The sequence below is a fragment of the Oryctolagus cuniculus genome, chromosome 2, assembly GCF_964237555.1.
Source record: "Oryctolagus cuniculus chromosome 2, mOryCun1.1, whole genome shotgun sequence".
Taxonomy (NCBI): Eukaryota; Metazoa; Chordata; class Mammalia; order Lagomorpha; family Leporidae; genus Oryctolagus; species Oryctolagus cuniculus.
This window is the reverse complement of record NC_091433.1, coordinates 45290858-45309030: the sequence shown is the minus strand read 5'-3', so window position 1 is coordinate 45309030 and position 18173 is coordinate 45290858. Positions and strand designations below refer to the sequence as shown.

The 18173-nt window shown below is 41.1% G+C and overlaps 1 protein-coding gene across 3 annotated transcripts in view; it reads right to left on the bottom strand.

Annotated features, from left to right (window-relative positions):
• The window catches only part of INTS9 (integrator complex subunit 9), a 148002-nt gene that overhangs the window by 45282 nt on the left and 84547 nt on the right, over positions 1-18173 (bottom strand). For all 3 annotated transcript variants that reach the window (XM_008249049.4, XM_070068217.1, XM_051842540.2), the window contains 2 exons: positions 5443-5563; positions 4236-4370 (listed from right to left, as the gene is read on the bottom strand). In XM_008249049.4, the coding sequence (XP_008247271.1) occupies positions 4236-4370; positions 5443-5563 (256 nt within the window). The remainder of the gene's footprint in view (positions 1-4235; positions 4371-5442; positions 5564-18173) is intronic.

Sequence of the window (18173 nt, the reverse complement as noted above, 5' to 3'; positions counted from 1 at the left end):
CCCTAACTGTTATAGCTACTTGTAGGAGTGAATCAGTAGATGGAAGATTTCTATTTGTGTCCCTCCCTCTCTCTGTAACTCTGACTTTCAAATAAGCACATAAATAAACAAAACAGATAACCTCAACCCATATTAGGATTCCTGAGGCTCAAGATGCCTGGCTCTACCAGGCCCTAAGAGGCAGGAGTAATGGCTCAAGCAATTGGATTCCCGCTAGTTACGGAGACCTGGATAGGGTTCCCAGCTCTTGCATCAGCCTGGCCCAGTCCTTGCTGTTCTTAGCATCTGGGGAGGGAACCACTGGATGGGAGCTCTCCATGTTTGTCTGCCTCTCAAATAGATAAAAAATAATAAAAAAAAATTAGTACTGAGACTTTGTGCTCAGTAAGGCTATTTTTCTTTTCTGTCTGGAATGCAGCTATATTTTTCTGCCTCAATTCTCCTCTAACTCTTCAACCACTTTAATACAAAATTACTTGTCCTTCCACTGTCTGTAGGTAAAAGTTTCTTCAGTTCAATCTTCAGTCTCAGCCTTTTATTTATATACACGTACTTTTAAAAATGTGATGCCTCTCCAATCTGTCTCCAGACCTGTCTTCATATCCAAGTTCTAAGCCTGTATTTTCATCTGTCTAATGTTCTTTTAAATTCATATCCCATCATACCCACCACTCCCTTCTGAAACTAACGATCCCTCTGCCAACCCCTGTCAACTGGATTAGTGTCATTATCACCATTCTCAATGTCATTCAGGCATAAAATCTTTATTTTTGTTTTGTGGTATTCAATAAATGTTTCTTGAATTAAATACCTGTCAGTATTTTCTTTAACTTGTTTCTCCATTCTTACTGCCTCAGGCTTAATCCACAGCCTTCTTCTGTCCTTTCCCCAAGTTTATTAGAGCACTATAACAGCCTGTGGTGTTCTACCTAGGTAGTAAAGGTTCCACTCAAGGAGACCAGGGGTTAAGTAAACCTTTTCCTTCAAAATTTAACTTTGAAGTGAACCTCTGCCATTATAGAGCCAACAGGACCATAAACAAGCCATGAACAAATGGGTGGGTATGGCTGTATTTCAACACAATGTTATTTCCAAACATAGGTGGCAGCTCAAGATTGGTCCTCAGGCCATAGTTTGCTGACCTCTGGAGTTGACTATCACATTTTTTTCAAACCAAAACTTTTCTTAATCTTGCTAATTCAATATAGAATCCAACTGTGTGGGTTAAGCGAAATATAATTTTTTTTCTTTTAGACACATAACACAGGTTGCCAGCTAGAAATTAAAATTAATTACTTAAGCATGTTGCTCATTACTTTCAAGACCTTATTTTCCCTTTAAATTTATGGACCTTGTAAGAATAATTTACTGGAAATTACATCAATAGTACTGTAAAGGCTTTGATCTAAGCAGGATAAATTGGAAGAGTTGGCAGCCAAGTCATCTTTCTATCTTTTATGGAAGAATGCATCAGGAATTATATAAGCTGCCAATAAAAAATTTTGATTCAATGAAGCAGATTATGATGACATTGATGGGCTTTTGATTTCAGTAAGCGGGAAGGGCCCAGAATTTTGCTAGCTACAGGAAAAAATAGCAACTTGTCCCTGACAGACCTTGAGATGAAACTTGGTTAAGAAGAAGGTATGAAAAAACAATGCAAAACAGCAGCTCAGAAGTATCCTATTGTCCTAGAACAAAGTGTTCCTTTCCCTACATTAAATTGGGTGTGTGAATTAGCTCCATTAAGCCATTCCACAATGTATACAAATATCAAAACATCATGTTGTAAACCATAAATACAAACAACTTTTGTTAATTAATAAATAGCTTCTTCCTTTCTAAAATGATAGCTCTCCTGAAAACATGATGAACATGCCTAAAACCTGCCAGACCTTCTAAGTGTGGCAAGTATGAACCCCCCAAATGGCAATTACAAGTAAGTCGAGAATTCTTTTATGGCCAGGGAAAGCGATGCTATGACAGGAATAAGGGTACATTGAGAAAATCTGGAAAAATGTTAACACTACAAAGAAGATCAAGTACGTTGAGCCCTACTGCAGATCTAAGAGAAAACTGACTCAGAAGATACAAACATTTTAAACTGGGAAAAGATAAGAGAAATGGTCAAATGATCTAGTTCTAAGGTACACCTTCAGTTTTATCATGAAGACAGTGAAATCTTGAGTTTATGTTAAAAAATATATACATAAATGAATAAATGAAATGGGATATGGATATCTACAAGTTACCTATATATTTACATACTCTTCCATCAGTTAACTTCTTAACCCCTTTACAACTTGGAAAGAACCAAGATTTATGAAAACACAGTCTTTACAAATACCTAAAAAGGAATACATATGACATGCATAACAATGTTGATGTGCATACCTTCTTGATACAGCTACAATGAATAACTTAAAACTTTCCAACAATTCCCCCTGTACACTTAAAATAAAACCAAAATTCCTCATCGTGGCCTACAAAGTCCTACATGATCTGGCCTCTGTTTTTCTCCTGGGCCTCACTGCTGAGTATATACAGTACGCTGCAATCACAATGGGCTTCTCTGCTCTTCAAACGTGTCCCTCGGATTCTTGCTATAGGGGCCTTTCATCTGCCATATCTTTGTAATACTTTGCCTTACAACTCAGGTCTTTAGGTCTCAGGTAAGACAGATCTTTCCAGAGGTTTTCCTAGGCCATCCAATCTAGAAAGGACCTTGATTTGTTGTTTCAGCACTCGTGTCACAATTTAAAATGACCCTGCTCATTTATGTTCAGTGAGCAATATGTCATTTCATGATGGGGATATGTCCTGAGAAATATGTCCTTGGGTGATTTCATCATCGTGTGGTCATCACAGTGTACACTTACACAAACCTAGATGTTACAGCTCAGTCTCAACCTGGCTTGCTGGTACAATCAAGAGACATGGTAAACATGAGATGCATGAGGCTGCTGCCAGAATAACACGGCATACTGTTTTACCATAACCTTTCTGTTTATAAGCAGGAGTACTCTAAAATAACAATAAAAAGTATAATGCAGTAAATAGGAAGGCACTTCAAAAAGTCTGTGGAAAATGGAATTATAGGGTAAATTAACTTTGGTGCAAAGAATCCTTGAAATCTATGCATAATTTTCACATAATGTATATTTTTTTAACTGTTTGAAGGTTTCTGGTATATAAAATAGCAACAGTTGCTTATTATCAAGTATTATGTATTATGCACAATTGTATGAGTTACATATTTATATGACTTGCTATACAGGTTTGTTTAGATCAGTATCATCACAAATGAGTGAGCAATGTGCTGTACTATGATATTACCCAGGCTATGACTTCACCAGGCGATAGGAATTTTTCAGCCACATATTAATCTTATGGAACTACCATTGTAGGAGTATATGTGCCATCATTGACTGAACCATTGTTATGGGGCAAAGTATTATATTTGTCTATTTTTTCTATACTATCCTCTTCCTATATCAACTGAACATAAGATCCATTAACAGGGACTTTGCCTGCTGGCAACCACTTAGTCTCTAAGGAATGCCTGACACTTGACCTTTGGTAAGTACTGAATGGGTAAGACTTGCTGTATAAACAAATAACTTGGGGTCTGCGCTGTGGCACAGCAGGTTAATGCCCTGGCCTGAAGTACCGGCATCTCATATGGGTGCCAGTTCGAGACCCGGCTGCTCCACTTCTGATCCAGCTCTCTGCTATGGCCTGGGAAAGCAGTGGAAGATGGCCCAAGTCCTTGGGCCCCTGCACTCACGTGGGAGACCTGGAAGAAGCTCCTGGCTCCTGGCTTCAGATTGGCGCAGCTCCGGCCACTGCAGCCAATTGGGGAGTGACCCAACGGATGGAAGACCTTTCTGTCTCTCTGCCTCTCCTCTCTCTGTGTAACTCTGACTTTCAAATAAATAAATAAATCTTAAAAAAAACAAAAAACAAAAAACAAATAACTCTACATGTCTCACATCATACTACAGTCCCTGGAGGGTTTAGGGAATCTGAGAATACTAGAGGTGCCCCTAACACCAAGATTATTTCAGAGGAACATACAATTCTAAATGCTGGGCTTTGATAGTCTAATTGTTTAAAAGTGTATTTATAGAGATTAAAATTACACAGATTTTAAAATGGCTGATGGTACTCTGGGCACATTCCGATTTTAGGTTAAATAACGAAAAAGTTAAGTTGTTAAAAAAATTTATAATTACCTGGGGGTGTGTGGTAAGCAAGGAGGATCCAGAGACGTAAGATACTTTCTCATAATGGGACTGGATAATCCAGTTGGAGCTTCCAAGTGCATAGCCAGAGCTTAGAGGAGTCACCTGGACTGCACCAAAAAGCTCCTAGAAAGAACCAAAGTAAGAATGCATGATGAACTTTCAGTAATGCAGTCATACCAGATAAATATGCAAGAAAAAACAACAGAAATATCCTACTCAGCTTAGAAGCCAAAATCATTTAAAAACAAATGAGAAAGTTAAAAGTAAAATACACAATAGACCACAGTAAAGACAGAAAGCAATCCTGTAGCCTTCCCTCAGCACCTGAGAGTTCGGATCCATCTCCAGGTCATCAGGTACTCAAGACCCACTCATTAAAAGGGAAAGATAATATATATATTAATTACCAAAAAGACCAAAGAATCAAATACTTTGATTATCCTTTCTCTTTTTCAATATTTATTTGAAAGGCAGCGTTAGAGAGAGAAAAAGAGAGACAGAGAGAGTGAGAGTCAGAGACAGAGATAGAGACAGATGTCTTTATCTACTGGCTCATTCCCCAAATGGCCACAATGACAGGGGCTGGGTCAGGCCAAAGCCAGAAGCTTCATCTGGCTCTCCCACATGGTGGCAGGAGCCCAAGCACTTGGGCCATCTTCCGTTACCTTTTCAGGCACATCAGCAGGGAGCTGGATGGGAAGTGGATCAGGTGGGACTCGAATGGGCGCCCCTAAGGGATACCGGCATCGCAGGCAGTGGCTTTACCTGCTACGCTGCAATGCCAGCATTATCCTTTTTCACTTTAGGTTAGGTTTTAGGCTTTTGGTTGTCCTCTACTGCGTGCCTCTGGAGACAAGTTAGAAGAAATGGGAACCCTAATCCTTTAGGTCAGTGCTCAAAAGTTGTATTTCCAAATTGTTGCTCTATTTCACTTGTTTATGTAAGGTTCTAAAGTGAGAATGAGATTCCTCTCTCCCATTTCATTACATTCTGGCCAATGGAATGCTAGCTAGTGATGGGGAACATGTGAGTTAGGAAAGAGTACCAACAAAAACCTGGAAGGATGGAGAACTACAGATGCTCTGTCTTCACCTGTACTAGTAAAAGATTTTCAGCAGCTGAACGGCTTTAAATAGAAAACAGAATGATTCTCGCAAAGAACAATAAATCACTTTAAATTGATATCAACACTTACAATTTTCTGAGAATATCCCACCAGCTGGATTTTACTAAGGGCAGAGTTCACCTCTTGCATTGTATAGCATCTTCTCCAGGTTGATACTTCTACTGCATCCTTGAGAGGAGAAGGCAACAGCCTATAAATGCATCACACTGTCAATTATTAGATGAACATTTCTTCATGTTATAGAGCATTCCTTCCTAGTCATTTTTTACTTCACCTAAATTGTCCAGTTCATTGGTATATGATTTTTCATAGGATTCTTTTTAAATCATTTTTAATTCTGTAAGATTGGTAGTATTACCCCTTTCATTTCTGATTCTAGTAACTTGAGTTCTCTTTCTTCTTTTTCTTGGTCAATCTAACTAAAGGTCAATTTCACTATTTTTTTTTTTTTCGACAGGCAGAGTTAGACAGTGAGAGAGAAAGAGAGAGAGAGAGACAAAGACAAAGGTCTTCCTTATGTTGGTTCACTCCCCAAATGGGTGCTATGGCCGGTGTACTGTGCCAATCCAAAGCCAGGAGCCAGGTGCTTCTCCTGGTCTCCCATGCGGATGCAGGGCCCAAGCACTTGGGCCATCCTCCACTGCCTTTCTGGGCCACAGCAGAGAGCTGGACTGGAAGAGGAGCAATTAGGACAGAATCCAGTGCCCCAACTGGGACTAGAACCCGGGGTGCTGGCACCGCAGGCAGAGGACTAGCCAAGTGAGCCGTGGCGCCGGCCCAATTTCATTATTTTTTTAAAACTACCTTTTTATTTTAATGAGTTTTCCCTATTGTCTTTCTATTCTTTATTTTGTTTATCCAGCATATAGCTGGATCTTTTTTTAAAAAAATCAGTTTGACAATCCCTGCTATTTGATTAGATTACCCAATGCGTTCACATTTGATGTACCAACACAGTAAATCATGCCAGTTTAATTTTTTGTTTTCTACATGTCTTGTGTTTGTTGGTAGTGCTCTATTCCTCCTCCTCCTCCCCCTCCTCCCCCTCCTCCCCCTCCCCCTCCCCCCCCCTCCTTCTTCTTCTTCTTTTTTTTTCAAGATTTATTTTTTGGGACTGGTACTGTGGAGTAGCAGTTCAAATCCCGATTGCTCCACTTCTGATCCAGCTCTCTGCTAATGCTCCTGGGAAAACAGCAGAAGATGGCCCAAATACTCAGGTCTCTGCCACCTGCATTGGAGACCCAGAAACTCCTGGCTCCTGGCTTCGGATTGGCCCTGCTCTGGCCATTGTGGCCATCTGGGGAGTGAACCAGCAGATGGAAGATCTCTCTGTGTTTCTCCCTCTCTCTCTGTAACTCTGCCTTTATTTGAAAGTCAGAATTACAAAGCGAGAGAGAGAGACAGAACTTCCAACTGCTGATTCACTCCCCAGATGGCTGTAATGGCCAGGGCTGGGTCAAGTCAAAGCCAGAATCCATAAGCCAGGAGCTTCATTTGGGTCTCCAATGTGGGTGGCAGGGGCCCAAGCACTTGGGCCATCTTCTGCTGCTCTTTCCAGGCTATTAGTAGGGAGCTGGATTAGAAGTGGAGCAGCTGGAACATGAATCGATATTCACATGGGATGCTGGAGACATAGGTGTGGCTTTACCCACAATGCCACAATGCCTGCCCCTTTATTCCTTTATTCCTTCTTCACTGCTTCCTTTTGTTTGAATATTTTATGATGTAACCTCTTAATTTCTTTGAATTATTTCTTTAGTAGATATTCTGGCGTTTACTTATTACTTATATATATTTTTAATTTAGAACATTTCAATATGGCATCTCACATTCTCTTCACTATTCACAAAAGATAAACTTTACTCATGTGTGGGGAGCAACTCAGACTAGACTGTTACTCGAATTAAGACTTATTCTATGCATCTGCTCTCCCACAATATGGCGCTGGGAGAGGAGTAAACAGCTTCTACGCAGCTGTCTCTCGCCAACTTGAGTGACGACCTGCAGGAGCTGATCCTGCTCCTGATTGGAGGAGAGCAGCGTACTCAGCATGTGGGCAGCAGAGTTGGGATTGGTGGAAGAGGACTATAAAGGAGGAGAGAGACAACATGCACCAGGAACATCTAAGAGGAACACCTGAGGAACATCTGAGCAGCCCCCGAGAGAGCCGGCCGGCGGTGTGCCGCTGCCCGCGGAAGTGGGGAAAGTGGCAGGGGGAACCGCCTTTCCACGGAAGTGGAAGGGTCGGTAGCCAACCCGGGAAGAACCAGCAGCAAACCTGGGGAGGGCCGAGCAGACAAAAGAACAGCGCAGGGTCCTGTGTCGTTCCTCCATGAAGAGGGGGAGCGACACTCATGGGCCTACAAAATTATCAAAAAGGACTAGGCTCAACATAGATGGGGAGCTTGGCATAAAAGAGGACAATAAAAGATGATTTGTGCTATTTAAGGCCAGTATCAGAAACACCCCTTTAAATAGACAAACAGAAATATGTCATTAGAAAAAACCATTTTATCATTTGCTCTAGAAGAATCAGGAAAAAACCTAGAAGAGTGACTTTCCTGAGATTCACCATACAATAGAGGTCAAAGTCCTTCTCATTAATTGAATGCATGCCCTAACTTTTCTCTCCCAAAATACAATGTACACCAGCAGGAATTTTCTCACACACACACAGACAAAACACCCTTAGGACAAAGAGAAGAGAAATGACAATAGGAATAGCACTTTAGAAAGCGGAAAGACGAATTATAATTGACTTAACAGGTCCAGTGAAGTATTTAATTTCTACTACAGAACTCATAAAAAGTTTGGCTACTAAAGAGAACATGTAAGTGAAGTTGAAGGTAGGTCTAAAAATGAAAAAGGGGTAAAGAAATACTTAGAACCTTATAGAATCTCCTCACTTATTCCAAATAGCTGAGAAATTGCCCCTTCGCCTCTCAGGCATGGTATTGCAGGTTACTTTCTGGAGAAAGCAAAAATAAGAAGCTGGACTAGGGGAAGCCATCAACATTTGGGCAGTCTTATTTTAAAACAAAAAATATACACAGAAAGAAGTAATTTTCTGTTAATATGCCACAGAGAACACCACCACAGGCTTAAGTTATTTAAGATAGGAGGCTGGAAGAAGCTTCCCTAAAGAATATGATCAGCGTCCCCCCCGCCCCCCCAATTAACTAAAAGATACAGGGGACTGCACAAAGAAAAGAACAACCAGATTACTTTATGGCAAAGTCTGTAATTCCACAAGATCTACTCATAGCATGTGCACCTTCTAATCAGTTTTTTTTTTTTTGTCACCTACCTCTTAAATATGAGTTTATTACCAAGGATTATCTTACATCTTAGGAAAGCTTCTAAAATAATAAAGGAAAATAGGGGGGAGGTGACTGGGGGAAGGAAGGAAGCGGGCAGGGAAATTAGAGGACAAATAAAAAAACAATCCCTTTTCATTTCTATCCTTAAGCACAGTGGCAGCTAAGGGGCTGGTGCTGTGGCGTAGAGGGTTAAGCTGCCACCTGCAGTGCCAGCATCCCATATAGGTGCCAGTTCGAGTCCTGGCTGCTCCACATTCCATCCAGCTCCCTGTTAATGCTCCTGGGAAAGCAGTGGAAGATGGCACAAGTGCTTGGGCTTTTGCACCTGCATGAAGCTACTGACTCCTGACTTCAGTCTGGCACAGGGCTGGCCATTGCAGCCATTTGAGGGGTGAACCAACAGTTGCAATACTTTTCTCTCTGCCTCTCCTTCTTCCCCTCTGTAACTCTGCCTTTCAAATAAATAAAAAGAAAAAAAAAAGCTAAGAAATGAGAACAGATTGCTACTAAACATAAGGGAGTATTAACAGAATAAAAAAAAACTTCTTGGGAATTAAAAATATGATACCATATAAATAACGAAAGCATGTCAAAAAATCAGAATTTCAAAATAAGTATATCTAAAAGTTATACAAACTTGAAAGAACCACATACATGAAAAATAAGAAAGCTTATAAATAAGGTAATAGAACTCAAAAAAGAATTAGAAATAATATATTATTTTGGAAATGAAAACTAAAGAATTAGAACCACAGAATGGATACAGAATAATAACATAAGAAAAATGGTAAAAAAAAAAATAACATAGCAAAAATAAAATAAAATAAACTCAAAGGGAAGTAGCAAATATTAAAGACATGTAAGGAAGATGCCACATACAGATCACAGGAGTCTCTAATGGAAATCAATCAAGAGAACTGGTAGCTTTGGGATCCCCAAGGGGAGAAGGCCTACACTTCCGGGAATGGAGAGTCCTTACCCGCACTTCTGGGAAGGAAAAGTCCTTGTCTTGGTCCCCGCGGGAGCCTCAAGGTCAACCAATGAGGATCAGACCTGCCTCAACCTTTAATCCCCACATCCAGTATCTTTAAAAGGAGCCCTCCCAACCTCTGACATTGACTTCCCTGGCCCCTGTCCTGCTGGACAGCTTATGCACTGGACACCTTACAAGAATAAGACAAATATTAAAAACCATAACTGCTAATGTAAAGAGATTTGGAACTATACCTTGAAAGAACACATGGTATATCTGAGAATACTGACCCAAAACAAATAACCACCAGACAGATTCTGGGAAAATATTTAGACTACAAATAAACCTTTGGTCTTTTAGGCAAAAACAGTAAGTGATTTACAAAAAAACTAGATTATATCAGAGTTTTCAACAGCAATTCTTTATGCTAGAAGAAAACAGAATAATACATTTAAGATAATTAAAGAAAATGTATGCCAAGGGTTATATGTTTGGTTAAACTGACTTTCGAGGCCAAAGAGCACAGATATACAATGGTTAACAGGCAGGAATTCAGGGAATATTATTCTCATGATTCTATCCTGAGAAATCTACTGAAGAATGAGTTTCAGACAATCAAAATGAAGATAGAAGCATCAATAAATGGGTTGACAACATTAACTTGTAGAATAGTAAATGAAGGCTAAAAAGGAAGACAGGACAGTATATTGGCTATACAGTCAGTGCATTGACATTAAAAGTATAAAAAACAATGGGGAAAAGTTTACATTATATAAAGTTCAGCCTCTGTGAAGGCTGAGAAACAACGACCCTTCCAGTAGCAGGGAGGATTGCAAGCATCCAGAATAGGATCTCAAAATTCCATTTGCGGGCCGGCGCCATGGCTCACTAGGCTAATCCTCCGCCTTGCAGCGCTGGCACACCGGGTTCTAGTCCCGGTTGGGGCGCTGGATTCTGTCCCGGTTGCCCCTCTTCCAGGCCAGCTCTCTGCTGTGGCCAGGGAGTGCAGTGGAGGATGGCCCAAGTGCTTGGGCCCTGCACCCCATGGGAGATCAGGAGAAGCACCTGGCTCCTGGCTCCTGCCATCGGATCAGCGCGATGCGCTAGCCGCAGTGCACCGGCCGCGGCGGCCATTGGAGGGTGAACCAACGGCCAAGGAAGACCTTTCTCTCTGTCTCTCTCTCTCACTGTCCACTCTGCCTGTCAAAAATAAATAAAAAAAAATTAAAAAAAAATTCCATTTGCCTCTGTAAAAACAAACGTTTCTTGAATAAGTGGGTGATTTCAGATTTGGAAAAGGGAATGTACAAAAGGAATCTTTTTTTTTTTTTTTTTTTTGACAGGCAGAGTTAAACAGTGAGAGAGACACACACACACACACACACACAAAGGTCTTCCTTACATTGGTTCACCCCCCAAATGGCTGCTGCAGCCAGTGTGCTACACCGATCCGAAGCCAGGAGCCAGGTGCTTTCTCCTGGTCTCCCACATGGGTGCAGGGCCCAAGCACTTGGGCCATCTTCCACTGCCTTCCCAGGCCACAGCAGAGAGCTGAACTGGAAGAAGAGCAACCGGGACAGAATCCGGCGCCCCAACTGAGACTAGAACCCAGGGTGCTGGAGGCAGAGGATCAGCCAAGTGAGCCGTGATGCCAGCCCAAAAGGAATCTCTTAAACATCCTGTGTCACCAGGTGGCAAGGAAACAGAGACTAAAAGGGTCAAAATAACAGGACTCACAGGACAGGTGAATAGCTTACACTTCCCAAGTCTCTAGGCCCCTGCACCGCTTTTTCTCTTTCTCTCTCTCTCTCTCCCCACCCCGCCCCCCTGCCTCTGCCTCTCAAATACTTAAAAAAAAAAAAAAAGCAACCGTTATCTTCTTGCTTACTTCTACCCAACTAACTCCTAGACCGAGCCCTTGTGCCTAGTCAGATGTTTATAATCTACCCTTTGTCCAATTCAGTAAAAAAGTGTTCAGCTGTTTTTTTTTTGGGGGGGAGATAGGAGGGGTCTTCATTCTCTTTTGTTTTTTAAAGATTTTTTTTTTTTTTTTTTTTTTTTTTTTTGCTTGAAAAGCAGTTACACAGGGAGAGAGAGAGAGACTGATTGATCGACCTTCCATCTGCTGGTTCACTCCCCAAATGGCCCCAACAACCTGGCCTGGGCCAAGCTGAAGCTTTGAGCTGTCTTCCATTGCTTTCACAGGCCTAATAGCAGGGAGCTAGATCAGAAGTGGAACAGCAGGGATGGGATGTGGGCATTTCAGGTTGTGGCTTAACTTAGAAGCACCACAACACTGGCCCCATTCTCTTGTGGTAACTCTATGTGTAAGTAAAATTTTTCAAAATGTATACTTTCCTCCTGTTAACCTGTCTTTTTTTTTTTTTTTTTTTTTTTTTTTGACAGGCAGAGTGGACAGTGAGAGAGAGAGACAGAGAGAAAGGTCTTCCTTGGCCGTTGGTTCACCCTCCAATGGCCGCCGCGGCCGGTGCGCTGCGGCCAGCACACCGCGCTGGTCCGATGGCAGGAGCCAGGAGCTTTTCCTGGTCTCCCATGGGGTGCAGGGCCCAAGCACCTGGGCCATCCGCCACTGCACTCCCTGGCCACAGCAGAGAACTGGCCTGGAAGAGGGGCAACCGGGACAGAATCCGGCGCCCCGACCGGGACTAGAACCTGGTGTGCCGGCGCCGCTAGGCGGAGGATTAGCCTAGTGAGCCACGGCGCCGGCCCTGTTAACCTGTCTTACATCAGTTTAATTTTGGTTGCAGCCAGAGACTCTAAGAGTCATAGAGAAGAAATTTCAAATTTCATACAAACATACTGAGAAGATATACATATAATTTGGGGATATTAAGTTAGTAATAAGTACATGGAAAAGTAGGCAAATAAGAAAAACAAGGTAATTGTCATTTCCAGGGAAAACAAAAAGTTATGTGAGAATCAAAACATAATTGTGTCCATGTTATATTGCCATTGAACTGCATTTATACAGCCATTAATCATGTAAACACTGAACAAGGATTAAGCCAAAGTAGCACAGGGATCAAGTTGTTCAATTTGCTTCATGTTTTTCTAGCAACAAAACATCTATAATCCTTTTATTTTCTACATAAAAAGATACATGAAAACTCTATTTCACTTGTCCATCTTATGTATATTGAACTGTTTTAGGTTTTCCAACAATTATTCAATATATACTTCCTTAGCACTATCTACAGTTGTAGCATTAAAGTCTCATAAGAGATATAATGGGCACAACATAAAATCTGTAGTCACAAAGAATTTCAGTCTAAGAAAAATTTATCAGTACAAGGCAACAAAAGGGATGTCAAAAGTCATTATCCTGGAGATGGCCTTCCCTCTATGTTTGCCTTCCCTCATAGAAGGGCCAAGATGATTTAAGTGGTCTTCAAAAAGCTCACAGAAAATGTGTATTATGAAAAAAAAATAGACATGGATTGGATTTCACAAATTTTTGCACCAAAATAAATGTAATTCTATTTTCCATAAACTTTCTGAAGTATCTTTGTATGGTAAAAATGGGAATCTAATGATACACATGTATGCATACACACACAGAAACAATGGAATTGAGAGATGTGGTTGAGCTGGAAGTATTAATCATCTTCCTCCTGACTCTTAGCCACTTCTGTGCCAGATGTGGAGCCCTGGCATAAACTGAAGAAGCCCTTCTCCCTACCAGCCCTATGTAGGTCCCTAGATATGGGGTCACTCTGTCATCATTTCCTTCCATCTCTGAACATCCTGTGCAAGTTAGCTTTCCCTAAAACTCTCCTTGCACTTACTTGAGGTCATAATTATACACAGGCATTTATAGAGCCAGGGCCCTACCACTGAGTTTTTTCCTCTTAGAGGTTGACCAGAAAGCCATATTATTTAAGGATAACGTTACACCTTTTTCTTTACTCTACCCATCACTTGACAACCAGTACTGCAATTACCCATAGCATGTGGGCTCCACTCTGTCTTGATGGTCCTTTCCCATATTCTCTCCCCTTCCCATCTAGCATAATGTCTGTGAAAATCAGGAAGATTAAAATTTGGAATACTCTTTCTCAATATGAGGCATTTGGTCATAGTGTTTCCTCTCTCTACTGGAGATGAAACTTTTATAATTAGCCTACAAAGTAAGCTAGAATGGGAAAGTAGCAAGCATGAAGATGGAAAACATCTACTACATTGATCTCTAATAGTCCAGAACCTATTTCTTGGGAAATTAATGGAGTTTCAGGTGGGGAAACAAACAAACAAAAAACTGTGGAAAGGGAAGAATATTTCAGCTTGGTTCTTCTCCACATTCAGGGTAAATGTCACAGAAACCATAAACTCGTTTTAGAGAAACCAGACAGCATTTGTTTATATAGAAACATTCACCACAGATGATCATCCACAAGCAGTTCAGTAATGTACTGTTTTAAGAACAGCAGTCTTGTTAATATGCCTTCTGTTTACCTTACTAATATCCAAGGGGACAGTAACATGTATCTTTTTATCCCATTACATTATTCACACAGTAACATCTTTTTCATTTTTGTATTCAACACTAAGCAGAGTGCCTGATGTGACATTCCAAAGGTGTACCTTTTATGACTATGTTAATGATATCTACCAGATCTAACACTAATTGCCTTTGATCTATTTTGAAAATAGTCAAGTTTTAGTTTATAACTAAGTAATCTGAATAATTTTTTAGAAAATATGTTGATTTTATTTTTAATTGACACACAGTAACTGTACATATTTATAGGGTACAGTATGACATTTCAGTACATTTACAAAATGATGAGATCAGAGCAACCAGCATATCAGTCACTTCAGGTATCCTTTCTTTCTGTTGGAAGCACTCAAAATCCTATCTCCCAACTATTTTGAAATGTCCCACTAGTTGTCAATGACAGTTACCCAACTACAGAACTACAGAGCATAGAAAGCTATTCCTCCTCTGCAGTGGCACCCCAGTACCCATTTACCATCCTCTCTCCATCTCCTTTCCCCCATGCCCTGCCCAGGCCCTGGTAACCACAATTCTATTCTTTGATTCTGTGAAGTCAACTTTTGGCTTCCACATATGAGAACGTGGATATTTGTCCTAATACAATGTCCTCCTGTTCCATCCAACTCTCTGCAAGTGACGGAACTTCATCTGTTGTGGTAATATTCCATTGTGTATAGATGAGTATTTTTAACAGCTAAAAAGATTTAAATGAGAAACCAGGGGCTGGTATTGTGGTGCAGTGGGTTAAGCTGCTGGCTACAATGCTGGTGTCCCATATGACTCCTAGTTCGAGTCCTGACTATTCTACTTCCAATTCAGCTCCCTGCTAATATATTGCCTGGGAAAGCAGCAGCAGGTGGTTCAATTACTTGGTCCCATGCTACCCATGTAGGAGACCCAAATGGAGTTCCTGGCTCCTGCCTTTAGCTTGGCCCAGCCATTGCAGCTATTTAGGGGAGTAAACTAGCAATAGAAGATATCAATAGAACATATCACTTTCTCTGTTTCACTCTTTCTCTCTGTAATTCTGCCTTTCAAATAAATAAATCTTGAAAAGCAAATAAGAAAATGAGGCATTAGTCAAATGATTTGCTAGCTTTTTCAAAAGAACAAAGTTTCATTGCTTTTTGTTAATGGTAAAGCTTAACTTTCCATTCTTTTTTCTCCTTTCCGGGGTGCTCTGGCTGATTTTAACCAAGCATCACTTCTCAATCATTCCACATTGCCATGCTTTTGCTCATGCTGTTGGCTTGTCTTGAAAAGGTCTCTTTTTTTCCCTCCTTCAAACCCTATTTAGCCTGCCAAATCCAACACATGTCTTCACACTCAGTACCTAATCTTCACTCAAAAAGCTCCCTGAATACAGGGACTTAATTTTCCTGCAAATTTTTCATAATGCCAGGCACTTCGTAGTGACTAAACAAACAAGTATGAGGTCCTCTGAATCTATATTCATACCTAAAAACTCCTTTTACTGACACTGTTCTTTGCTCTTCCTAGTATGGGGTCACTCTGTCATTATTTCCTCCTATCTCTGAACATCCTGTACAAGTTAGCTTTCCCTAAAACTCTCCTTGCACTTACTTGAGGTCATAATTATACACAGGCATTATAGAGCCATTTAGTCATTAGAATTACTGGCTGATGTAGGATAAGGAGATCCAGAAGGAACTAGTTCTGTTTTTTTTTTTTTCTTCTGGCTTTCTAATTTATCAAAGTCAAGTTCTCAGGATCTAAATGTTTCCTAAGTACTTTCTAAAAGATTTCATTGGTTTGTTCTGTTCTTATCACACTTGAGTGCCTAATAAACTTCTTTCCCAGGGCTTTGACATCATGCCAGAGCTCTGTCACCTCTTCCTACATCCCATCAGTACAACCAATGGTATATTGTGTTCCTACATCCCATCAGTACAACCAATGGTATAATGTTGTGTTTTTGTTTAAGAGTTAAAACTTTGAAGTTGGCAGGGACAACATAAAAGCTGGGAAGTAAAATACTGATTAGGCTTTTCCTAAGTGTTGAATGAATGAACAAAATTAACATGAAAGCAGAATACAAAGAATATAAGGAACAAGCAAGATTTTTTCCCCCCTCTCATCAGAGCAGAGTAATTAACATGTCTTTGGGAGGGGTGGAGTGGATGTGTTACAGGGTAATGATCTCAAAAATCAGGTGCTTCTCACTATTCACTTAGATTATATAATATTAACTAAATGATAAACTCTGAGTTTTGTTTTAGAACAATTATCTCAAGAAAGGACACAGGCAATTGCTCAGTCTACCACTGCATCCTGGGAATAACTCTTTAGAGTATCTAAACTATCTTTTATTTAATTCTACAGTCATTGAAAAAACTCTTATCTATAATTTGATTTCTTAAGTGGACCTGCTCACTAGAACAGAGTGTCCTAGATAGACGAAACACGCGAGTGCTGGAGTCAGGCAGGTGTCTCAGTTTAAAGTAATTAAGTGGGATATTTGTTTGTCAGTCAACATCTTGGGAATTTGGTTAGCATGAATCAGTCTCTGAGAAGCTAATCAACTGAGTGAAATGAAATGAGGTATCTGGAATCACAAAGCTGAACAAGATGTGATGACTCCATTAAAGTACTGCCACTCTAAGAGAACCTGCTTAAGGAGCCTCTCCTCTGGGCATCTTCTAAAACTATAACATAAGTGGACTTAGAGATAATTTAATTCAGTTCTCTTATTTTACAGAAAAGGAGATTGAGTCTCAAAGAGCCTGAATGACAGTGCTAAGTAGAGGCAACAGTGGGATTAGAAAACAGTTTTCCTTCTGTCCACTTTGTCGCTCCCCCTCTTCATGAACGACACTAAACCCTGCCTAGGCTTCATATCCGAGTCACGGCACCATTATGTCGCTCCCCGTCTTCGTGGAGGAACGACACAGGACCCTGCGCTGTTCTTCCGTCTGCTCGGCCCTCCCTGGGTTTGCTGCTGGTTCTTCCCGGGTTGGCTACTGTCCCTTCCACCTCCGTGAAAGGGCGGTTCCCCCTGGCCACTTTCCCCACTTCCGCAGGGGAGCGGCACACCGCCGGCCGGCTCTCTCGGGGGCTGCACAGGTGTTCCCCTTAGATGTTCCCCTTAGATGTTCCTGGTGCATGCCGTCTCTCTCCTCCTTTATAGTCCTCTTCCACCAATCCTAACTCGGCTGCCCACACGCCGAGTATGCTGCTCTCCTCCAATCAGGAGCAAGTCCTACAGTTTATTGGCTGAACTGGAGGCAGCTGCGTAGAAGCTGTTTTCTCCTCTCCCAGCGCCATATTGTGGGAGAGCAGATGCATAGAATAAGTCTTAATTCCAGTAACTTAGTCTAGTCCGAGTTGCTCCCCACAGATCCCCCTTTCTTTTTATTTTTTGGCGTTGATACGCGCCTGTCTTCGGTGCCCCACGGCACACACTCTGCTCTACTTGCTAGAGTTGCCACAGGTTCTTACAAGTCCTATCAATCAGGCAAACCGAATCCGGGTCCTCTCTTCGCCATATTGTGGGAGAGCAGATGCATAGAATAAGTCTTAATTCCAGTAACTTAGTCTAGTCCGAGTTGCTCCCCACACACTTGACTACCTTGCTTTCATCAGGAAAGGCAGTATCTGAAGACAAATTAGGCCACAGAAGGTAGATGTGTTCTGGTTACCAAAAGGTGGTTGTGTAAGCCATATGTATCAGTTAACAGGATAGGGATGCTGGCATTTACTGACTACCTACTGTGTGCCTGGCACTGTCTTATGGAAGTTACTTATATTACTTGTTTAGTCCTCACGACAGCCCTATGAAGCTAACACATTCCTGTTTTATACATAAGGAGACAGAGCCTAGTCTACTTGATCTGCAAAATCCATACTTAAAAATTGTCTTCCAATTTTACAGTTTGACCTAATACCTCTACAAATAGCCAAAGAATGTCAGAGCAGAACTTCAACTTTGATATGCATTTTTTTAAAAAAAGTATTCTATAAAGAATGAACT